General features: G+C 37.0%; 1 protein-coding gene, 1 long non-coding RNA gene and 1 pseudogene across 2 annotated transcripts; 1 reads left to right on the forward strand and 2 right to left on the reverse strand.

The window, feature by feature from the left end:
* Positions 1-598: 598 nt before the first annotated feature.
* Positions 599-1,278, reverse strand: LOC131303649 (non-specific lipid-transfer protein 2-like). The gene has a single exon (XM_058330611.1). The coding sequence runs from the start codon at positions 1,174-1,176 to the stop codon at positions 886-888; it is 291 nt and encodes a 96-aa protein (XP_058186594.1). The 5' UTR covers positions 1,177-1,278; the 3' UTR covers positions 599-885.
* A 9,496-nt stretch (positions 1,279-10,774) lies between these two features.
* LOC131303650 (uncharacterized) lies at positions 10,775-11,487 on the reverse strand. The gene is made up of 4 exons (XR_009192115.1): positions 11,457-11,487; positions 11,258-11,292; positions 10,995-11,085; positions 10,775-10,906 (listed from the first exon to the last, which is right to left on the reverse strand). It is a non-coding gene; the product is annotated as an uncharacterized LOC131303650 (long non-coding RNA).
* Positions 11,488-13,472: 1,985 nt separating this feature from the next.
* Positions 13,473-16,261, forward strand: LOC131302838 (putative glutamine amidotransferase GAT1_2.1; annotated as a pseudogene).
* The last annotated feature ends 9,226 nt before the right edge of the window (positions 16,262-25,487 follow it).

Below are 25,487 nucleotides of genomic sequence, written 5' to 3' on the forward strand. Positions count from 1 at the left end.
GATATTGACCGAACAAGCTATGAAAGTTCAGTTTTGGACTTGGGGTGAGATTCATACGAAACGTCTAATTTCAACATATTGCTGAGAAAACGTTAACGTAAAGATGGTTCTGGAGTATGTGATCATAACAATATTTAATGTTCGCTCATTCAATATTAAAGATCCGCGGCCGTCCTTCAGCATGCCCTTCTCTTGACTAATTACGAGAGATTTGAACATGCGACCTTATTAATGTAACTATTAATGTAACTGTTAGGTACGCTAGCTTCAATTATTTCTACAAACTCAATCATATATGCATGTTATAGTTCGTACCGCAATAATTGGAACATAAAGTTCGATTTGGTTTGATTTGTATAGTTTGTACCTCAACGTGAGATTTGTCCATTAGTATCCGACTACTCTTTTGTTAATTAATGTCACTTTCTACATTCTTTTGGGCGACACTAACGTATAAGAACACTGGCACTGATCGACCAAATTAAGGCTAAGGTCAGATTGACCCATGATTTCAAGTCTTTTTTTGATTGTTACGTTGCACCTACAAAAAGATGGCCATTAGCTCTTTTATACAGCAAAAATAATAGAGACACAGATCTGGAAACACTAGAAAGTAAGAGCATGTTTTCCAATATTTTCTGCTAATACATAAACTGTAGTAGATGACACAACAAGCTAAGCAAAAAAAAGACATGACAGACGCAACGACGACTCTGCCGGCGACTCACTCTCACCGACAGGGTTGTATTATTATTTATCCTTAATTAAAACAAGTTCACAAACAGTAGACGGACACAGGAAGTGATCCATTTTTATTCTAACACTTTCATGCCAATAGTGCTACTCTCTTTATTTTTCCTTTTGGTTTTGGGATTTGTAAATATTCTAGCAATTCGGGTACGAGACACCACAAGCGGAGGCAACCCTCCTGGCGTTGGGAGAGTTGACGTACTGGCCGAGGCTAGGGTTCTTCTTGTACCCACAGAAGCAAGGCTGCTGCTCCCTAAGCTTGACACAGCAACCCGCTGCCGGCGGCGCCGACGACGTGAATGACCCTTGACATGAGCTCAGCTCCATGGGGTTGCACGTCACCGCCTCGGTCACCCGTGCTTCCTCTAGCACCACCAGCACCACAACCAGAGCACACAGCAGTGAAGCACAAGACCCTTTCTTCATCTTCAAACAACACCACAGTAATATCAGAGAGAGAGAGAGAGAGAGAGAGAGAGAGAGAGAGAGAGGGAATGCTAATGGGGTACTGCATTTAGGCCAGTGCTTGGGGCTTAATTTATAGAGGCCGGCCGATCGTCTTTGGGACAAATAGAAACCAGATCCTCTCAGGTCCATGCATGCATCTTAGGTCAGTGCTAATGGGACCCACCAAGGAAAATACAAGAACTTTTATCAAAGAAAATTTTAAATGTTGTTTTAATAAATGATAACTCTGTTAAGGACGTAAACTAAAGGCGAAATGTTTGAAGTTTTTAATATATTTTTGTAACTAAAGGCAAAATGTTTGATATTTTTTTCTTAACAAATTGCATTATTTTGAAGTTTTTATTTTGTAAACCAGACAATCTTTTTTGAATCGAACTTAGAATTTTGTAATTGTTAGTATATAACACTACAAGAAATCAAATAATAGACGAGGAATTATTTTCGTCTCTAAAAGTATCATATTTCATCTCCAAGTGAACTGGCGACTAAAAACTTCGTCGCAGAAAGTTTCACTCAAAAGACCCTTGGGAAAAAAAAATTTGTCGCCAATTATTCTTTTTGGAGACGAAATTAGATTTCCTTGCCAAAGGTGACCCAATGGAGACAAAAAATTTGTTGCCAATTTCATATGGGAAAAATAAACCCATGCACTTTCTTGCGTCTCTTAAGTTTCGAACCCAGGCAATTCGCACAAGGCTTTAACCAACTGCACCATACACACCCTTTGATATATATTGAAAATATCTAATATAGAACATATATGTTTGACATTTATTTTTGGTACTTTTTGATTTCCCTATTGTCAAATGTGATTACTAATCTATTATTGTTTTTATTTGTTACGTTTTCAATTTAAAACATAAAATTCATTTATTAAACCTCATTATTTATCTTGCTGTATAGATTTAATGTTAGTTCAAATCATCTGGTACCATTAACATTAATACACATGTTAAGGAAGAAAATACACGTTAAGCAAGAAAATTAACTTACCATATTTTTTTTGTATGCAACCTTTTAATAAATTTCGTCCTCATAAATATCTGTTCATGAATAACATGGTAAGTTAATTTTTGCTATGACAAAATACATTTCGTTGATCAGGCTTAAGTAAATTTGGTGACGAAATACAATTTTCTTCACCAAAGATAACCATTTGGCAACGAAAATATATTTCGTCACCAAAAAGATAACTCTGTTAAGGACATAAGCTGCGGTCAAAAGAGCATCTCCTTAGAAGCTAATAGGGACGTGGGTTGCAGTCAAAAAAGCATCTTCCCAAAAACTTATCGGGTGATTGGCTTGCGCCATCATCGACCATCTCAAAAAGGGTCCAATTCCTTCGCTCTGCAACTCCATTTTGTTGCGGAGTACTAAGAATTGTTAATTACGTGCTTATCCCTCAAGGAAATATATTTATTGTCGCCAAATGGTTATCTTTGGCAAGGAAAAAATAAATTCGTCTCCATATGTATCCCTTTGTTAACGAAATACATTTTTCATCGCCAAAAGGGTACATATGGAGACAAAATTAGTTTTCCTCGTCAAATTGGTACATTTAGAGACAAAATCTACAAACAAAATTATATTTCGTCGCTAAATAGGTGCAACTGGTGAGGAAATAATTTTGTCGTGCAAATTGTCAAAACAACGAAGAATTTATTTTTTCATCGCCAAATATACTTTTTGTACGTTGTAGTGTTACTGTTTTTTTCTTTTTTTTTACAGAAAACTCAATCATGGTATTGTCTGTACGGCAACGTGAGATTAATTTAATTTAATTTGTGCTTAGGTGATGGTTTCCATATTTAGGTTTGGGTGGTAGGGCCGTCTAATTTGAAATAAATTTTTGTGACCTTGCACTCAACCATGCTGTCCGTTAGTGTCCGATCGACTCCTAGTTATCACTTTCTACATTTTTTTGGGCAGCACTAACGTATTTGACCGTTCAAACATTCGCACTGACCAAAGGCGGGTAAGGTCAGATTGATCCATGATTCAAGTCTTTTCGATTGCTACGTTGCACCTACGCACAAAAAGATATATAGCCCCTATTAGCTCTTTTATTTATGTATGTAGAAAAACTGCCATGCACACGGACACACAAGTCCGGTCACAAATGTGTTCGAAATTGATCTAATTGTGTCAGATCTATATTCGTTAGACAGTTCTAAATACATTTGTGTACGTCGAGATCTTTGTAGAACTATTTCTTTTTCTTGCTCAATGCCCGGGGTACGTATAATGGTTTTGTTTTGTTTCAGGGAAATGAAAGAAAAATATTGGAGGCAGAGTATTAAAAAAAAAAAAAAAAACTATGTGAAGAAATATATCTATTTGGACATATATTCATTTGAAACAACCAAAGGACAGCAGATTAATTTCAATTCGGCTAACCATTTTTAATGGGTGACTTGCTAAAATAGTAATCCATGAAGTCAAAAAGGTCACATTGTCTAAGAAATATAAAGTAGAAAAACGATACGCGGATTCCATATATAATTAATGATGGATGGCGCGCGGGATGAAGAGGCTAACAAGATTTTTTATTTTTTATTTTTGTCATTCGGGATATATTAGTGGGGGTTAGCAAGGTGTTAGTTTGTTAGTCAACAGGGTACCCCAAACCTGCTTTCCATAGGATTCGAACTCAGACCATCACTGAAGAGAGAAATAAAACAACCAACTTGACAAACTTTATTTCTCAAGCTAACATTGACCACTGCTTAATTTGACAAATACTATTGGTAGATATTGTTATCGTTATTTTAAAGGAAATTTTCAAAATACCTCTCAAACTTTGACCTCAATGTTTAATAGATACACAAATTAACTTTAAAAAACTTCAATTTTACATCTGAACTTTTCTTCCGTTATTCAAATAGACTCTTACCCTTTAAATACGTTAAATTGGTAACGAAATTGCTAACAGGGGTCATTTAATAGAACAAATTAACTCTATTAGCAATTTAAGGGATTTAGATGGTAGAAGTCTGTTTCAATAACGGAAGAAAAATTAGGTGTCACATTGAATTTTTTTTAAAGTTTAGAGTCTATTAGACATTAAGGTAAGAGTTTGGAGGGTATTTCGAAAATTTCTCTTATTTTTAATAGAGTTGTGCTATAAGTACCGACCGGCTGCGGCGGACGGTCTCCGGCCACCGGACGGCCGATCCGAGCCGTCCAAAAATTCTATAAAAAAAACCGAGGGGCCTAGCGCGGGAATCAACGGCATCCGAGGTGTGTAGGGTGTTTGATCCGAGCACCCCTTTTTTTGTGTATATACACGTATATACATATATACATGAAAAAGGGGTGCTCGGATCAAGCATTCTACACACCTTGGATGCCGTTGATTCCCGTGCAAAAACCCTTTGGTTTTTTTTTTTTAGAATTTTTGGACGGCTCGGATCGGCCTTCCAGTGGCCGGAGACGGCCCGGCGCGGCCGGTCGGTACGAAATCCCTCCCCGGCCGTCGGTACCTATATCATTTCTATTTTTAATATCAAGTAGCATGAGAAATAGAATAACACGTGTGTATATATGTGTGTGTGTATATATATATATACAGTCATTTTCAAATGAGGAGATCCTTATTTTAGTTAAAATAAAAACCTTCTCATTTCTCCCATTTTCTGTTCGAATTTCGATGATCCAAGCCGCTCAATGTGTTCAAAACGTGAACAAACAAAAAAAACAAACAAAAACTACTCGGATGAAGCCCTTTCCGGTCATTTTTTTTGCTGATTTCTCTCGGGTTCCTTTGAAATTACGTCCTGAACACATTGAGCGGCTCGGATCATCAAAATTCTATCGGGAAAGGGAGGTCATTATTTTGTTAAGTTAAGGTGGTCCTTACGAGAAGTGAACTGTGTATGTATGTGTGTGTGTGTGTGTGTGTGTGTGTGTGTGTATATATATATATATATATATATATATATAGTCCGGATCAAGTCCACACCCATTTCTGTCCGCACATTCCATTTTCCGATCGAATTTCGATGATCCAAGCTACTCAATGTGATCAGAACGTGATTTTAAGGTTTTCGCAAGAAATCGGCAGCAAAAAAAAGATCGGAAAGGGCTTCATCCGAATAGTTTTTGTTTGTATTTTATTGAACGGTTCAATAAAAAACTGCTCAAATCAAGCCCTTCCCGGTGTTTTTTTTTTGTCGATTTCTCGCGAGTATTCTTAAAATCACGTTCTGAACACATTGAGCGGCTCGAATCATCGAAATTCGATCGGGCAATGGAAGGTGCGGACGGGAAGGGGTCTAGATAGGAACCGGACTGTATATATATAAACGGACTCGCTTTGTTTTGACTTAGAACATTTAACAAGGTAAAATAATTGTTCTTATAAATAATTTTGCAAAAAATATTAAAGGAAATGTAATAGTACTACGTAATACTTGTTGTGGTGGTCGGGCGCGTGTGTTTGTATGCACTCGTGGCAATGTTAAAGGAACGGCTACGACTTAACTGAGATTTCAAAAGGTTGTACAAACTTACCACATACTCCACTATTATTAACGAAAACAATACAGTCACCGACTAGTAGGGTCGGTGACTGGCCACTAACCGTATGCGGGATCCACTTCAGGTCCCATGCAAATAATTCAAGCCACTCAATAATTTAAAAAAAAAACTGAGTTGGCTCCATGGAAAATAAGCTCAATCCGATATGTGTACTTGTTCGTTCCAAACTTTCATTTTTGAATGGCTCAGATCATTTGATTTTGAAAAGTTTGGATCAAACACGTACACATATCAGATTGAGCTTATTTTTCATGGGGCCTACTCGATTTTTTTAAAAAAAAATATTATTGAGCAGCTCGAATTATTCGGGCCTGCACATGCTGTTTTTCATGGGGCCTACTCGGTTTTTTAAAATTATTGAATAATCCCTCATTATGAAAGAAACTTACCCCATAGTTGGATTGTCCAGTTCTTTCCGTCAATTCACTGCAATACTCAGCGCTTTACACATAGGTTCAAGTAGAACTATAACTGATATTTTTGCATTTTTGTGGTTGCATACATATTGTTATTGATGGATTACTGTAAATGTTTGAAATATTAAAATGCTCTCTTATGGACGCATTCAATTTTTATGGTAAATACATAATTTCTCACCGTTCAAACTAACCAATCCTCAATCTAGGAGTCCTATTTTTCCTTCTCCAATGGTCATGCCAAAACTCCACTCTAGTTGGATTTTCTCATTGTGCAAAGATACGGCATTTCTCAAACTATTTAAAGGAAATAAGCAAATCACATTTTAAACATGCAATTTTACTTCTACGCGATTTAGGGCATCTGAATTCCCAACTAAATATGTTCGGATCATGACCAAATTGAAACTTCAAAAGAAAGTTTATCTCATGCACAAACATAATCAGAATTTTGCATCCCATTTACCATTTCCTCACTCTATGTGTAGCCTTGAGTAGTATATACAATTAGCAAGTAAGTAAAAAAACAGAGGTTTTTACTTTTACCTACTAGCATTAGGAGGTATGCCCGAAACACCATGATTGATGAGAACTGCCAGCAGAAAGGCACTGCCCATGTTGATTGGCAAGCTCTGCACAACGTCATTGTTTCTTGATACCAAATCAGTCACCCATTCCCTTCTCCGCTTCGGTCCCCAGTAAAAACTAAACGTTATATCTCTTATGCTATTGTAAGGCGTTGAAGGTAAAGCTCTTAAGTTGCAAATAGCTACTGGTGCAGAATGCCAACGCAGAATTTTCAGCGACTCTGATCCTCTTCATACCACAAGCCAAAACCCCAACACTAACTTAAGAGAGAAACAAAATTTCGCCAGTTGCTAACTATTCTTTACTAAGACCTCTGACAATTACAAAGCAAACTCATAAGGGTATACTCCTGCGTATAATCCCGTGGAAGATATTAGGGAAATAAGGAATACGAATACGAAGACACAATCTATACAAGGTTAGGAAGGAAGCAGGAATGTGAAGCCATGAAACTTAGCGTATGTGAAAACCTATAACTCAATGCAACAGCAATACCGAAATTGCTATTTTTGCTTATAATATAGTTCTGAACACGTTCTATGAAGAATGCCAGAAGCCTTACATAACACAGATTGCTTTCACTAGTTTTATAAAAGTTCAAGGAATTACTAGCTTATTAGTTTTACCCTCAGACAACACGGCTTCGTTTTTTGGAACATAAAATCTAATGTGTTGTCCCTTTATTAATGATCTAAAAAAGAAGGCAAAGAACAAGCTTATGTGTTGTCCCTTTATTAATGAACTAAAAACAAATTCAGTAGTACTAAAAGGTCAAAACCACACCTTTTCATGCATTTCTTTGGCCTTCTCCTTCATTTTTTTGATAGAAGCTGATAAACGCGTAAATATTCACATTAGCGCCTTCTAATTTATCATTGCTAAGTCTTTTTATTTTATTACTTGGTATTTTAATGTTTAATTTTTGTGTTGTAGGTATTCGGAGAGTTTGATATAAAAATATGCAAAGTTGAAATCTATATTATAAAACAGAGCGGTTTTTGTCTATACATATAAACCCAGCACCCTTTACAACCGTCCGATCAATATTTTATGTTAGTTGTAGCCATCTAATTGAGAGAATACTTTCTAATATACTTCATAATATAAACTCCCCTAACCTTATGACCGGTAAATCCTTCCAATTGATTGTTTTTACATTGTTTCCTTAAAAAGATTTTCCTATTTAATTTTCCTACATCCAACTCAATAATTTCCTTTTAGGTTGATTTTTTTACTTTAAAAAACGAAACAAACATTTTTTGATTCATACGCTAAAAGGAAACATTCTTTATTTTTTAAATTTGATAATTACGTTGTTTCCTCAAAACGGAGTAGCATGTACATACGTTTTCCTTCAACAATGAATCTACGTTTTTTCTTAATAATCTAATTCGTAAGCTTCTCCAAGAAGAGAAGATATCAGCTTCCTTCCTACCTTGATTGGAGAAAGAGAGAGGGTCATTACCTCTACTTTGTCAGAACAAGAGGTAATCAAATCTTTTTATTTTTCGGGTATTCTAATTAATGTTTCTACATGTTCTCTCCCTCTCTCTAGGTTAGATGTTTTGAGGCAATTTCGTGTCATGTTGTCTAGAGTAGTACATTGTTTCTCTCCATGGATAATTTTTTTTAAGTTGTAATAAAAAATGTTGTGTCGCGCTATTTTTTTTTATCGACGTATTGTGTCGTGCCTTTAGGCATGGGCAATCACGAAATCCACGATACTATTTTTGGAGCTTTTCTATAGTCATGACAGGATTAGTGTTAATTGAATTAGTGGTCTGGTTTGCGATGATATTGATTTTTATATTCCTAAATGTGTATGGATTAATTGGTATATGACCTGCGTAATTGTACATGTCTTCCAGTTTTTTGTTAATACAAATCTTGCTTATCCACAATGAAGGCTTTACTACTTATTATGAGTCAATTGTGGGATAAAAAAATTGTAAGACAGGTTGTCGGTCAGATTTTGATTCGCTAAATTATGATCAATGTTGTAACGACCCGAATTGGAATGTTACAAATATAGTTGAGATTCTGATTATAATTCTGACCCATTGTTGGTTTCGGTCAACCCTTAAGGATTCAAGGGTAAGGACCTGAAGTTTTTTTGCAGTCTAAGATGTTATTTGTTAATGGGAGAAAAAAAAAACATTTTTATTTTCCTTTCATGTACTTCCTTTTTGATAACTCAGATGTTCATGTCAATTTTTGCGCACCTCAACGAATCCTGGGGGCTCCACAGCCCACTTGCAGGGAGTTGAAGAGAGTACTCAACATTGACAATACCTCAAAGTTAGCCCCAACAATATGATGATATGAATATGTTACTTTATTGATGATTGCCGTGAAATTGTAGTTGATATAGCTGCTATGGGTTACCCGACTCTCCTCTCCTCTCTACCAAGGTAATTTGGGGCTTTTGGCATCATTGTTTGTGTTGTGCCTATAAAATGTGCAGGGGCGCGCATGTGGTCTTGTTGCATGTGTTGGAGTTAATAAATTATTACACTGAGTTTGATTTTTCTTGGACTTTGATTGTGCTCTAACGTACGTAGATGGCTCACTTGAAATTTAACAAAATGGAGTACCTATTGTCATCTATTACTTTTCTATTTTCTCTAATTCCATTCACTTTTGGGTTAAAAATACGTTGCGTCGTGCCTTCAAGCATGAGCATCCACTAGTATTAAATAATATACGACGTTGGCCCGTTCGAATTCAATCAAGTGGAAAGTCTGGACTGCAATCGGAGTAATTATTCGCAAGTCAAATTGGCACAATTAATGTTCACTAGAAGTAAAAGAATTTGACTTGGACTTATCTACTAGGTGGGCCCAATGGTTCACAGTTAATTAGACTAACCTCGTTCTAGAACACTTTTTTAAAAAATAAGCACTTATTTCACATTTTCAAACTCAAAAATAATGTAAATAAAAAATAATTTTTTTTGTTGCACCGTATAAAAGATCTCAATGAGATCTTTCAAACAAAATCCATATTATATATTTTTAGATTTTATTAAGCCCATTATTTTTTAGCTTAAAATTATATTCTTAAAAAATAAATACTTAAAATCCGTTCTGAAATGAGATCTAAAATGGTGGGCCTTCCAAAGGGAATTCTCAGCTGGCAATTAACAAGAAGGGAAACATAGGACTAATACATGAGTCGGCTACGGTAAGATATTAAAGGAAGAGCTGCGCACACGGACAAAATTGAAGAACGACAGTCACTTTTGTTCCGAGAGTTTTTCTTTTGAGTTTCTTGTCCTTTCAAGTTTTAAAGTTTTGTTCAACTAATCGCACTCCGGTAACTCATTTTAATTTCTATTCTTAATAAAAGTTATTCGCTGGTATTTAATTTGTTTATATTTATTGTTTACTTTCCATCTCGTGAAATAGAAGCATGTTTCAAATTAGGGTTTCTTTCGTTTCTTGCTTGATTAGCCAGTAGTCGAATAGGTAGGGTCGCAGGGTGATTAGCACACCGTAACCAATTCGGGCACTGCTCCTATTTTCAAACAGTAAAGAAAAGGCAATTTTAGGTAGGTAAAGAACATTTGTTAGACGAACTTGGGCATTGTCGGAGCCTATGTGAACGGGAGAATGGGGGACCAAAACTTATTCTCCGCTGCTCATGGGTAAACGGAAACCATAAAGGTTCGCATATCTCGGAGTATCTTTTTCTCTCTAAAATCGAACGTTTTTAAGGACACTGAATAGAGCAGGTTAATTGGTTGCGAGTGCTATGAACCCTACGAGCATACCTTTCTTTTAAATATTTGAAAAATATAATCAATTTCTAGGTTTTAGTTAATCTCAATCAATCGATAAGGGGTGGCTACCTAAGAGCCCGTTTAATCAGTAACAACCCGAGTTTTTAGTCAGCACACATCACCGTCTTTGTGAATTCGATTCCGGACTTACCGGATATTAGGTTACGTCGGTTTCAGCTCTACGCTTGGGCCAACCCATTACTTTAGGACTAGAAAATCGTCAAGCAGAAGCTTTCAAGGACATTTGATGATTGTTAAGACCAGGAATGATCTGGGTTAGTTCTTTAAGTTTAGCTTCTACATCTTGAACAAGTGGCAGTTCCTTTTCTTTTAATTCATTCTGCTCAACAATTTTTGCATTCAGCTTCAAAACAGATGAATATGTGATCACATACAAACTTTAATCATCTACTGAATACTTTAAATTGAGCAATTTGAATCCTTCCATATACCTGTGAAAACTTGCTCCCAAACTGTTGCTATTTCTCATCAAGAAGGGTCAGATCTTCCACCATTGGTGTCAGAAGATTCTTTTCCTTGTCTCTGCAAACATTAAATACAATAATGACACTAAAAACAAAAAAAAATGTTTAGAAATTTCATGATGTCTTTTCTTTCTAAAGAAACAACCATCTTCTACCGGCGAGCACGTGATTTCTCAAAAAAAGCAATCCTAGCCGTACATTCACACATGAAACTGAAGCTAAATAAGTACCTTGACGTTAAGACTTCAAAACATGAAATCAATCACTGCAAAAATTGGGACGATGACAGAAACAAGAGCCATCACCCAAAGGAATATATATATATACACACACACACACACACATACTGGAGTATATATATAAAATCAAATGCAATAAACCAACTACAAAATGTTACCAAATGTGTTTCAATTGATAAACACTTGTTACCTTGACAGCTTTGATAGTCAAGTAGTGATTGGTACATATTTAATAGTGACTCCAGATTCCATAAAACGATAGTAATGTTTTGAAAGCAATCACTACTTGCATAGGTTGCAGAAGTTTCATATACACAAGTATGGGATATTTCAAATTATAGAAGGCCTAATGGAATTAGGCTCCATGTCATTGATTACAAAAGGCCTAATACAAAATTAGGCTGCATAAGTTTGTTTGATATACATAAGTAGCTAGGATTTATGACTAATATCTAATGTCCCCTCCCTTTGGATAACATACCTTATAAGGTTATATTTATTGTCTGTCCCTGAGATAAGGCTTGTGCCATGGATTCCCAATTTTATATGGTATTATATTATGTGTAAAAAAAAAAAAAGTCAATTACAAACCAATATCATTGATTATGGTAACATAATTACTACTTTTGCCATTAAAAAAATGATATTTAAGTGATACTCTAATTTTATTGTCACGATCACTACTTTCGAAAGTTTAATCTGTCTATATCATATTATTATTATTATTTTCTTTTTTAGATTGGTTTGCTATTTTATTTTGTGCACTCGAGAGAAACTTATTCACGGAGCGACACAATCTCAACCGTTCATTCGCATAATCAATGACTGAGATTCATTTTCAATTTTGACCGATCACGGTCACAATTGATTTTCAATCCGGACCGTCCAAAAATACTTTCACCGCGCACGATTAACCTCTGTAAAACTTTCTTTACAAAATGATCTGCAAATAAAATTTTCCGCTCGTGAAATATGTGAGGATCCTCATCTTTAAAGTTTGCCTTAGGACCTAAATACGCAACCCCAGATCTTCCCAACCCAATGCGCTTCTACCTGGCTTGCCCCTATATATACCCCTTACTTACGCAGCGCCTAGACTCGTCCACATATCTCTCTCTCTCTCTCGCTCTCTCTCTCTCTTAAACACGACAATAGTGCGAGGGTTGGGTAAGAGCACATCAATCAAACAAAGCTACAAACAACAAAATCCCTAAAGAAGCCGCCAAAAAGAAAGTCATGTCAACATCTGATCTCTCGGTAATACTCCCTCGCGTCCTGATTGTTTCCAGACGAAGCGTTCGCAAGAACAAGTTCGTTGATTTCGTCGGTACGTCTTCATGTTCCTCTGGTTTTCTATCTTCTACCTTCACATGCCTGCATACATTTTTTTTTCTCCTTTTTTTATTTTTATCAGCAAAAGTCATTTTCGTTAGAATAATCGGATTAGCACCTCGACACCTAAATGTACCTTTGTTGCCGTCCAGCCGAAGCGATGGCACACATACACGTATTACGTATACGTGGTCACCAATCCTCTCCTCCCCTCAAAAAAATCCGTCTAAAATGCAGTAAATTTCGTACATCGAGATGTAACAGCCATACCAAAAATGATATTTTGAGGAACGTAGAATCTTGTTTCTTAATTAGTACAAGAATATCGAGACAGGTTGAAGAATAAAAATAAAATTTTGAGGAATAGAAGATCTCCCATAATTAGTCGTGGTGCGCTGTGCCCGTCAACTGCTCTGGACACGTAAGTTATAAAAATATAGAAAATCTTTTGTGTTAGTGTGAGCACATCTAGACAACAATCATGCATGAAAACAGCAAAAGAGAACATGTGTTTATGTTGTGTTCACTAATCCTTTATCGGAAGGCATTCTTTCACGTTTCCAATTCATGATATTGAGATAATAAATTTTCAAAATACGTGAATCCCAAGAAAAAAAGCTTAGTTATGATCAACCACGTAGTAGTGAAAAAAATAAATCAAACAAGCAATCAAATAGAACACAAAGATTTACGTGGTTCCGTTTAAGTAGAAGCTTAAACTTACTTCACAGACGAAGAGCAAGCGTAATCATGTGATTATAAGTATGTTAGAACAAAGGAATATTGGTTTTGTTGAGTTGGGTTATGATATGTATATTGAACCTTCCATTGTTTGCTTGCTAAAACTTTTTCTCCAATTACCAGGTGAATACCTCTCGATCTCATAGTCAGCTACGGAGCCGTACCGGTCATCGTCCCCCGAGTGAGCGGAGTCCACATGCTCTTAGACAGCTTCGAGCCCATCCACGGCGTCCTCCTCTGCACGAAGACATCGATCCATCATTTTACGAGACCGAAACCTCCAGTCTATCACCCGAAGAATTAGAAGACATACGAAAACTCCACACAGGCGACACCACAATCGACAAAGAAAAGGACACAATCGAACTAAGACTGGCCAAACTCTGCCTGGGAAGAAACATACCCTACATGGGCATATGCAGGGGGTCACAAGTCCTAAATGTGGCTTCCGGGGGTACCCTTTACCAGGACATAGGGAAAGAACTGTCTTCGAAATTGCCCGAAAACCAGAGGGTGGTTCATATGGATTATGACAACTACGACGGGCATAGGCATCGGGTGAAGGTGGTCGAAAACACCCCTTTGGAGATATCTGGGTTGCCCCTCTGCTTATCAGGTAATAATACACCAATCTCCCATGACATATTATTCACAAATCATAACAGTTTTTTTTTTTTTGGTTAAATTGAAGATATATGATTATTTTTGTTCCTTGCTATTCATTTTATAATTGAAAACTATAGACCCTGAAATAACTTACAAAATAGTGAAGAATGTCGTGATGGGCAGATAATAGTATCTGCCTTAGGCCCGTAACGATCAACTACGGGATGGTGAATTGGTTGTAGATTGATAGGTATCGGGAACTTGTCGACTTGTGATCTTCATTCTCAGAGCAAAAATTGATACTTACCCCGCAAGTATTTATACCCTTCAAGCACTGCATTTATCGTAATTTTGGTCTGCACTCCACCGATTAATGTGGTCTTGTCAGACTGTATTTAGAGAGGATTATCAGTGAAGTCCGGAACACCAGGTTGACATTGTGTCCTGTCCATAACAAGCGAAGTAGGTGTATATGGTGGAAAGGATCTAGGGACCCTGTAGTGCCCCCCTGCACTACAAGGCCCCGGTTCCATGGCGGAATTTCACACCGCTATTGCACGAGCAAATTTCCATGTGGTCTTTCTCAACCACCATGTAATGTTTTGTATTGGGTACACTTTTAAGATTGTTTTGTTCATTGATTTGAATGGCATGGAAATGCGTAGGAATTTGTCAAGGCAGTGATTGCTTATCAGAAGAGGCTAAATAGCTCAACCAGAGTGCCAAAATCTTTGAAGCTTGATCGATCAAGAATTGGAGAAGAAGAGAGAAAGACATCGTACGAAGTTTCTCTGTTGCTAGGAATTTATATGCTGGTGGTAGTTAAGTGCACCCGTCTAAGGAATCTGAGCTTAGAGCCGGGGCAGAATTCCTTGAGGTACGTCAAAATGTTCAAAAACTCCTTTTTTATTTATAGAGTTTATCGCATACTTGGGCTTTGTATCTTACGAGTTATGATTCAGTCTTTAGGTAACTAGCATACCAAAGATATCTCATTAAGAGCGATGCGACAATGATATTTAGATAATGAAGACAAAATAAAAAAGGAACGACCCAGTGTACTGGTTTCCGACTAGAGGGGATCTTGAGAGGCCGAGGATTGTGGGAGGGCATTTTATACGCAACCCGAACTTTGGGGGAGGCCATTTCTGCGATTCGTACCCATGGCACTAGCAATGCTAATAAAAAGCCTTAGCGCTGTGTGAAACCACCCTCTATACCTAGGAAAATAATAGGGCCCAAAATAATACTCCCTCCGTCCCTAAATATTTGGCACTTTTGGGAGTTCTAACTTTTAAGGAACAAATATTATTGTATTGTGCAAAAATCAAGTATCCAATCTTACCCTTCAAATGTACTTTGAATAGTACTTGAAAATTTGAATTTGAAATTTGGTGCCCAAAAGAAAAGGGTAACATAGGAAATATACCATATTTTGCTTTTGACTTTTCAAAATGGACAAATAATATGGGACAATAAAAAGCATGAAAATGCCAAACATTTAAGGACGGAGGGAGTACAAAAGAGATCTCTTTAGTCTTTACACAAAAATCATCAGAAGGATATAGTTTACTTTGGTTGGAAATGAAAAAATCACAAGTGTCACTGTCTATGGGCATTTCATACCGAAATCTTGCTCGTATGACGTGAACCTCTCGTGCTTTACCCAGAAAGATTTTTTGCACATACGTTTACACTCAGTCACCTCAATGCGCAACATCCACACACGCTGCACCACCGGGGTCTGAACCCCACACATTTTGCGACAAGTGTGTGTGGTTGTAGAGTTTGTGTGGGAGGATTACGATGCGTCACATCAATTCATGTTAAAATCACTTTTAACGTATCGTTAATTACATCCTCTCTTTTTTTCTTTCTTTGCGCCTTGTCGTAACATTTGCAGTCAAACACGGCATTGAGTTTGCAACAAGAGAAGAGGCTGAAACAGATGAGGAATGCATCTGCCTGCATGAACAGACTGAAGGTGAATGAAGACAGAGCAAATTTAGCAAGGAAAGTGATCGAGAAAATGTCCGTGGAGAACGTATCTGATCTCATGTCCTTTTACCACATCATGGGCAATATCTGTTCAGAAGTTTTGGAGAGAAAGCTTCACGGGATTGTGAACGAACTTGGTCCTTAAACTTACCTATCTGATCTAATGTCCTTCCATTTTCTTTGTTTGTTGTCCAATTGATGTAGTTGAGGAATCACGTGAAACTTGCATCCCCTGGTCTTTTTCTTTAAATTTGTATATCTACCCATGACCCATTTGTTGATTATTCGTTTTTTGAAGAAAAAACTTGGGAAAGTGATTTATTTTCACGTTTTCGACTGGATGATATTAATCTCCATCTGTTCATACATGATGTATATACATGTACATGTCTCAATCTCGAATTCGACTTCTACCCGTATGGCCTGGTAAAGTTGAGTTTGTATCCGCTACATTAACGGTTAAAAGACAGTGTTTCAATGATCTCTTGGACCACACCACAAAAATTCACCCTTCATATTGCTGTGCGAATTAGCAAATGCGTGCCTGATCTGTTATTTTCTGAAGCATCTCTCAGAAATGTTCGTGACCAGAATATCGCATAGCGTATCACAAGTACTTGAAAGAACGACAGGCTTCCGAAACCAGACCACAATTTCGTTAGTCCCGCACAGCAGTTAAGCAGGCAATAAGTTAAAGGGTTTACATTCCAGAGTTCGAAAAGTTCGACTCCACTGTCAACAAAAAAATCTTGAGACCACTGGAAGTTTGTTTGGTTGTTTACTTTAGGGTCTCGGAAGTAGTCGAGCATGGACACCGGACGAATAAAAAAATAAAACAAAAGGGCATGTTTTGTGAGCAGTAAACTCGCCTTGTTTTCACACACAACAGGTCAAGATGTGGTTCATGAATTTCCTCACCTTATAATCAATACGAGAAGTTTTTGGGTGCTGAGCAGGTACTACACACGTGGTCCCCCGTCGGTGATCCCAGCCGTCCAAATTTGTTTTAACGGTCCGGATTTTAGAGCGAGAAAAGGAGGAGAGAGAGTGATCGGGTGGGGGAGAGATAGGAATAAATTTGAGCCGTCCAATACACGTTTGGACGGCTAACTAGAATTGCTGACGGATATCACCACGTGGTACCTACTCGACACCCAAATATTTCTTAGTCAATACAGGTGCAAATTAAGATATATGGTTGGTGGGTAATTGGCATGGTCCATAATCTACTAGGAAGCACCTAACTAGGAGGCGCTCATTCCACATGTGATTAATGGCTTAGGTCTAGCCTGATAAGATAATTAAGTCCAGAAGTGACCATTTGAATAAACCCCGAATTGTCCAATAGTACTAGGTTTGGAACTGACTTTGACCGTGAGATTCAATTATGTGTCACAACGCACATTTGTCACTATATAACTGGCCAGTGTTAAAAATCCTTATTGATGAATCATAATTTAGTCTTTCAACTAATCAATGCAGCCAACCCCCACGAAAGAATTGCTTTTCCAGTAGTACAAATTTTGAAATTTACTTTGACCGTGTGATTCAAATATGTTACAACGCGCATTTGCCACTGTATATCTGGCCGGTGTTAAAAATCTATATGATGAGTCATAATTTGGTCGCTAAGCTACTCAATGCGGCCAACCCCCACGAAGGAGCTCGGATGAACTAAACCCAAGGACTGCTCGGACCAGCCTAGCAAGTGTACGTAAACTGAAATAAAAAGATTTACTCATCTTCGTAGGGACTATGTCATAAGGAGATCACGGAACTTATTAATGAGGCATTTTAGGAAGGAGATACATCACTAAAGAATCCAAACCCTTATTTGCAGAGTCTTTTTTATACAATTTTCGTAGCCAGAAGTAACACCGGTACTTAAGCTTGTTTTGCAAGAACCGATGCGGAGCTCTCAGATCAACCATCGATATTTTGACAACATCGTTACATATACGAATTAGTGTTAATTAATTAGAAAAAGACCCATATATATACGAATAATAGTACTATTAATTACGATTTTGATACCCTGTTGTCCCTCGGAGTGTTGGCCCCATCCGAACCGTTCATGCTCAGCATGGACGGCTAAGATCTGTTCGGCCGAGATGATCTGAGCCGTCCATTGCCGAGCTTGGACGAACCGAACGGGGCAAACACCCATGTTATCCCTAAGCGACAGCAGGTCCACTTTTCTATTAGTATTAATTAATAAGAAAAAGACTTCCCAACCATGTAAACAGTGGCGTAGCCAGAAAATCGCATCAATGGGGGCACAATTCATACACGCGATTTTATTGTGAAAAACAAAAAATTATCTATCTCCTTTTTACGACTTAACATGCCTTGATTTTTCTTTTGCACTATTTATTCAAGACTTATTTCTATTTAAAAAGTGTTTAGCTATTAGATAATATTAAAATAACAAGAAAATAAAAATAAAAATATCATATCTTGCAGATAAATTTATAAGTTCCCTAGTGGTCTAAATGAATCATCTTCAAATACAAAAGAGAGAGGTCTTATTAAAAGATTTAAGAAGAAAAATAAAGAAATAAGAGAAATGGCGAAAAGGAGCGTCGCTTGATTTGCATTTTCTGATAAGACAATAATCCATACTTATAATTTCTTGAACACGTGGTGGTTTGGAGACGAATGTTCAGTGAATGGAGGCTTTCTTATGAGTAATTTAGTTATTTAGTGAATAAGGAACCTTACTAGGTTGTGCTCCAACACCCTTCTCCATCACATATTTATATTGGATTCATAGTATTTATTCTTGAGTCTCACACGAATATGTGTTGGAAAAGAACAAATTGAGATACCATCTGGTGATGCCCTCAATGATTTTTCTTTTTTCGAACGTGATACACTAAAACTTCTAAGGCTTTTTTTTACAAATACAAAAAAAAAACCAAAAAAAAAAAAAACAAATCCATCCAGTGGGGGCCTGTGCTCCCACTGGGCCTCATATGCCTCCGCCACTGCATGTAAACGTCCAGACCAAATATATGCTACCTTGGGGACAATTACGGGCTTGATGAGTAATGACATCCAAAAACGACTTACGGAGTTTTTGAAAAGAGAAAAAAAAAAAAAAAAACATTTTGGCCGTTTCATGAATAATAATATTATTGAACTTCTTGTTGACCGAACAAAAGAAAAAGGAAGCTGTTAATGCCACGGGGCAATTTGTTCGTGCCACGGACATTAATTACATTGAATGATAAAAAGGCTCAATTGCCCTCTCAGCAATCAAAATTGTACACCTTTTACTGCATTACTTAGTGTTCAATCCTTTTAGTGCCTAGTCCAGTAGCATGGGAGGAGTTAAAAATGAAGAAATCATTATACTAAGTTAAAGTTTTGAGAAGTTATTGGTAATTCAGTTTTTTTTTTTTTAATCGTATCAACTTGGTTTTATTGAAGAAAGATTTTGTTCGGAGTCCTACTATTGGTACGGAAGTTTGGAGTATTGAAAATGTACAACGGTTTGCGGGTCAATTTTGGATCACACACAAATAATCCCAACCATTCATTAATTAAAATAATTTTTCAAGTGGCCTTTCAAAAAAATCTGCTCAATTGAATATGCATAAGTGGTTGATCCAAACTTCAAGTTGTCATTCAGAATTGTAAACTCTGAATGATAAATTGAAAGATTAGATCAACCACTATCGGAAATCCAATTGAGTTGATTTTTTGCAGGAGCCAATCAAAAAATTATTTTTCAAATTAATGAACGGTTTGAATTATTCGTGTGGGACCAAAAAGTAGGCCCCACATGCCATTGTACATTTTCGGTACCTCAAGATTCAGTGCGGATAGCATTTTCGTTTTGGTTGGGTCTTGTGATAGTGGGAGTATCAAATTAGATTAGGAATAAGATCAGAAAAAAAAAAAAAGGATTAGCAATGGAAAATATATGAAGAGGATTTGTAGACTGTACACGGAAAGTCACCAAGAGACATTTTTGAAAAGCTAAATGAGAAAAGAGAAACCAAAACAATTTTGCTTGCTTGGGAGGGCAATTGAGCCTTTTTTACAATTCTGTCTAATTAATGTCCGTGGCACGAACAAATTGCCCCGTGGCATTAACAGCTTCCAAAGAAAAAGGGTAAAAATACTTTACCCAAAAATATTTTTTATCAAGTTGCAGGGATGTATTCTGATAAAATAAAAAAAATTTAAACTACCGTTCATAATTTTTTCGCTTCAAACTAATCAAGATATTTACTTTGGGTGAGAAGAAGTTAAAAAAGATATGTACAAAAGTAATTTGTTTTTTATTTAAAAATTACACGTCTTTCATAATACACTATCATTTTAGGATGGAGGAGGACTCGGGGACCCTATTGGGAGGTAGGGTCAACAGTACTGGTGCTGTCCCGTTCAAAATGGTGCCGTTGTGGTACAAGAAAACATTTCTTTTTGGTTCCTGTTTGGTGCCCAATAAATGAAAATTATTATTGATTATTTTGTGGGGCCTATTTTAGATCCAAAAAAGATTATTCAAACCGCTCGATATTTTTAAAACATAAATTGTGTTATTGTGAAAAAATTAACTCAATCAGATATCGGTAAGTGCTTTTTCAGATTAGATTTTTCCCGCTCCATCGAGAGTCTCCGTGCAAGCCCACCAAATCGGTTCGAGTTCGGCACCCATACATATTTTAATTAAATTGAGACATCAAAATTAGATGCATGTTTTAATCAAATTGAAGTCTAATGACTCTTATTTGAAGAGTTCTTTTGAGATAAGTGTTGGAAAATATTGTTGGATTATAATGTTTTTATTTGGTTTTAATGTAAATTGAATTGATATAGAGTCACGTCTTTTCGGAGACACCTATTCGTCGTGGACGGATGCGTCTTATATGAATAAATGTCTCTCCTCCATTAATTGATGACTATTAAAAATAGTCACCAGTTGTTCTATATATATTGCATCTTCATTCTTTTTGGGGACGGATTTTTTTCTTCCATTCGAGTCTATACATTCGAGAGAGTACAAAATACAATGAGGTTCAACAGACCCATCGATTGTAGTGCTGCTTCTGTGAGGAATTCGATCAAGTAGTGCTTGGAGATAGACGTTTCATGCAAACCGTGAGCACCGTAGCAGAGACGAATCCGTCTTAAGTATAAAGTGTCACATACAAACACTCGCCTTGATCACCAATTTATTTAATTTTCATCGATTTCCAGGTTTTGAGTTCCGATTTTATTGCACTCATATTATCGATTTTTATCACAAATAGTAAACATATTTTTCCATCGATAAGTGATTGGGAAATTGGTAAAGATTGTAAAACCTGACACTGGAATACTTTTAAGCCCCTCCAAACCTGATATATTGAAAAAAACATCGAAAAAAAAAAGAAAAGAAAAGAAAAGATAAGTTGGCACAACCGCACAGTGCTCTGTTATGCCATGCAGACATATATATCAAAATGCGACCTCTCCATATTCAAAACTCCGAACTTTGTTTTATGCTTACAAATTAAATTTAGACAAAAATTTAACTAAGGTTGAGGGTTATATTATCAATATTTCCGAAATACCATGTGATGTTGTCGACCTGGTATGTTATTACCAACAAATCACGTGATGACAAATTGCACTTGTCGGATATGACGGCATAGTTTTGTTAGGTGATGGGAAATGAAGAAGAGACTTGCAATCCAAGGGACAAGGCGTTCCAAGGATGTCGTGGGCCTTAGGGTCCTTCATCGAATTTTTCGATATCATTATCTGAACTGTTCAGTTTGTAGAGGTTGTTGAATGCTACGTGTACACTAGAACTCAAGTAAATCAGACATTAATATTGCATGATCAAGTAGATTTGCGTCAGTATTATTTTTTGGAAATATATTGACCACCATTTTTGTATACCTAATGTGTTGTCTAACCGAAACAAACGACACCCGGTAAGATTAACCCATGATTTCAAGTGTTTGTGATTGCTACGTTGTACCTAGAAAAAGATGGCCATTAGCTCTTGTATACAGCAAAAACAAATAGACACGGATCTGGAAATTAACAGTACTACAAAGAGAGTAGTACCACATGTTTTCCATTATTTTCCTCCTTATACATAACTTGTGGTAGATGACACAACTAGCTAGATGACGCAACTAGCTAGCGAAAAAAGACATGACAGACACAGCGACGACTCTGTCGGCGGCATCTCACCGGCAGTGTTGCATTATTATGTATTCTTAAGACTAGTTCATAAACATGTAGACAGGTAGTGATCCATTTTTCTTACAGTACTTTCATGCCAATAGTGATACTCCCTTAATTTCTCCTTTATTTTTGGGATTGGTAAATATTCTAGCATTTTGGGTAAGGGACACCACAAGCGGCCAAAACCTTCTTGGTATTGGGACTATTGATATACCGGCTGAAGTTAGGGTTCTTTATGTACCCACAGAAGCAAGGCTGCTGCTCCCTCGCCTTGTTACAGCAACTAGCCGACGGTGCCTGCCCCGTTTGGAATGCCGCAAGACATGGGCTCAGTTCCGAGGGGTTGCACGTCACCGCCTCGGTCACCCGTGCATTCGCTAGCACCACCATCACAACCAGAGCACACAGTAGTGAAGCACATGACCCTTTCTTCATCTTCCAACAACACCACAGTAATATCAGAGAGGGAGGAGAGAGAGGAAATGCTAAAGGGGTACTGCATTTAGGCCAGTGCTTGAAGCACAATTTATAGAGGCCGGACCTCTCAGGTCGTCGCGTGGTCCATGCATCTTAGATCAGTGCTATTGGGACCCACCAAGAAAAATTTAAATCTGTTTTGATCAATTATAAGAACTCATTAGCAGGCAAAAGCTTCGAGTTCCCCCCCCCCCCCCCCCCCCCCACACCAGAAAACTGCGTTATTTGTAAGTTATTGTTGTAAGTTATTGTCTTGCAAACCGGACAATCTTTTTAAAACGTACTTAGTATTTTGTAACTATTACACTCGAAATTTATTTATTTTTTCTAAAAAACTCAACCATGGTATTGTCTGTACCGCAACGTGATTTTTTGTGCTAAGGTGGTAGTGTCCATTTTTGGGTGGTTGGGCCGTCTCATTTGAAATAATAAATGTTGTGACGTTCCACTCAACCATAAGAGTCCGACGACTAATGGCTGTCTAATTAGTTTCAAATAGTATAAGACGAATCAGACATTGGCACTGACCAAAGGTGGCTAAGGTCAGATTGACCCATGATTGAAGTCTTTCTGATGGCCCTAATAGCTCTTTTATTTTTTGGAATTTAATTAGTCATCCTTTTTACCCTACGTATTTAAGTATTCATTCTAATGTGTATAAATACTTATCTTTTCATCCTCAAATTCAATTAAATTCTAAACTACCATTTCTTTCTCCTAATTTTTCAAATCTTTCTCTCTTTTTTTTTTTTAATCTTTTCTAATTATCTCAATTCTCTCTCCTCTTTCAAACATTTCTCTCCCCTAATCTTTTGAATTTTTTCTCTCTCCTAACCTTCTCTCTCATATTTTCATTCCCTTAAAGTCTAAAAAGAAAACACAACTCTTACAAAAACGAATGTGTAAGCCGGAAAATATGGCAAAATATGATCAATTCACAAAATATGGCAAAACCTGATCGAGGTAGATGAACAAAACAAGATCAATTAAAAAACATGACAAAATTGAAAAATATGGCAAGTTTCGAGAAGTGTAGGTTTCGCTCGAGGTAGATGAACAAAACGTGATCAAATAAAAAACATGACAAATTTTGAGAAGTGTAGGTTTTAATCAAGTGAGGTAGATGAACAAAACATCATCAATTCACAAACATAACAAAAATCGAAAAACATAATACCTAAAACTGATATTCCGACAATGGAATCCGGTAACGGCAAGCAGCGGTGGAGAAACCGAAACACACATTCCGAAAAATTTATAAAATCACCATGAAACAAAAAAGATCATGAACACGTATCCTAAAATTGTGCACATGAAACTACACTAAACCGAAATAATGACAAAATTCGGAGAAACCGAAATACACATTCCGAAATCTTGACAAATTTTGTGAAATCACCGTAAACATAAACACGTATCGTAAAATCATCCCGACGAAACTACAATAAACAGAAATCATGACAAAATTGAAGAAATCAAAACAAATACACCGAAATCATGACCAAAATAAGAGAATATTTTTCTGCCATATAGGTACGCACCACATTCCTACTTCTTTTTTATTGCGCTAAATCAATGTTCAACCACAGTGCATCAATTTGGTGCGTCTCAAACTCAGCTTGGTCGAGAGGAGAACGAGAGAGTGGGTAGCGCTTTTGTGGTGGTATCCCGTCTCCGCCGCGATGGATTGATCTGAGCATGGAATGCCAAAGTTAAAGGTGGGGTAAAGCACAAAGCCATTCTAAGCTTGAATCTGGAATCGCGGCAGTGGCGACGGCGGCTAGAGGAGAAGGAGTGAGAGAGGACGGTGGGTGTTAGAGGAGGAAGAGGGAGAAAGGCCAGCGACGAGCATGGATCGTCGAGCAGCGACGGCAGTTAGAGGAGAAGGCGTGAGAGAGGAAGGTGGGTGTTCGAGGTAGAGGAGGGAGACAGGCCGGTGGCGAGCATGGATCGTCAAGCAGCGGCGGGACAATATTGTTGGTGGCTGCTCCGGTGGATCGCCATTCTTCTCAATCAGTTCCCCGTCGACGATGGGGATTTCCATTTGTGGGTTTTTTTCTCAGAGCTTTTTTCCTGATTATATGGCATAATGGATGTCTTCGATACTAAAGATAGGTGCACTATCTTTTTACACTACATAGTTACACTACATCTTAAGTGGAACTTATTTTGAGTCCAAAAAAATCTTAAAAAATACCGATAAATTTTAAAATATTGTTTTATGGGGTTCTATAAAAAATTAGCTCCAATGAATGTCGGTAAGTATTATTTTTGGATTCATAGGGGTGAAATTGCTTAATTGCGCAATTTTGGCACTACGAATCTAGAAATAATACTTACCAATATCCGTTGAAGCTAATTTTTTACAAAGCCCTATAAAATAATATTTTAGAATTTACGAATATTTTTCTGAATTTTTTTGAAACCTGAAATGAGCTCCACATAAAATGTAGTGTAACGTGTAGTGTAACTATGTAATCCTGTGGTGGGTATAAGATGAGGAATTTTCGGGATGAGGACGGGATCATGGTCTAATAATTTCAAAAGATTAGTCCTGTGTAAATTTCAAAATGATCTATATAATATTAAAAAATAATATAGGGGTCAACATTAGTAGAGGGTATTTTAGGTATTATTTAAAATTCAGGATGTCAACTTAAGTATTTAAATCTAGTAAGATGAGCACTTAAATAAGTCTATGAAACATGATGATTATTTAATTTCTTCTTTATTTTTTATATATAGCGAAGATAGAAAAATTGCCACGGACATACATATCCCATCACATATATATTGACTTGTTTGTGCAGGCTGCACATCTACAGTGTCGGGTCTACATTCATCAAACACCATACTGGATACATATGCTTACGTC

This window comes from Rhododendron vialii, chromosome 10a (assembly GCF_030253575.1).
Source record: "Rhododendron vialii isolate Sample 1 chromosome 10a, ASM3025357v1".
NCBI classification, from domain to species: Eukaryota; Viridiplantae; Streptophyta; class Magnoliopsida; order Ericales; family Ericaceae; genus Rhododendron; species Rhododendron vialii.

What these genes read in the sequence shown, in the direction of transcription:
- LOC131303649 (XM_058330611.1), bottom strand. Translation starts at nt 1,176, where the DNA reads ATGAAGAAAGGGTCTTGTGCTTCACTGCTGTGTGCTCTGGTTGTGGTG.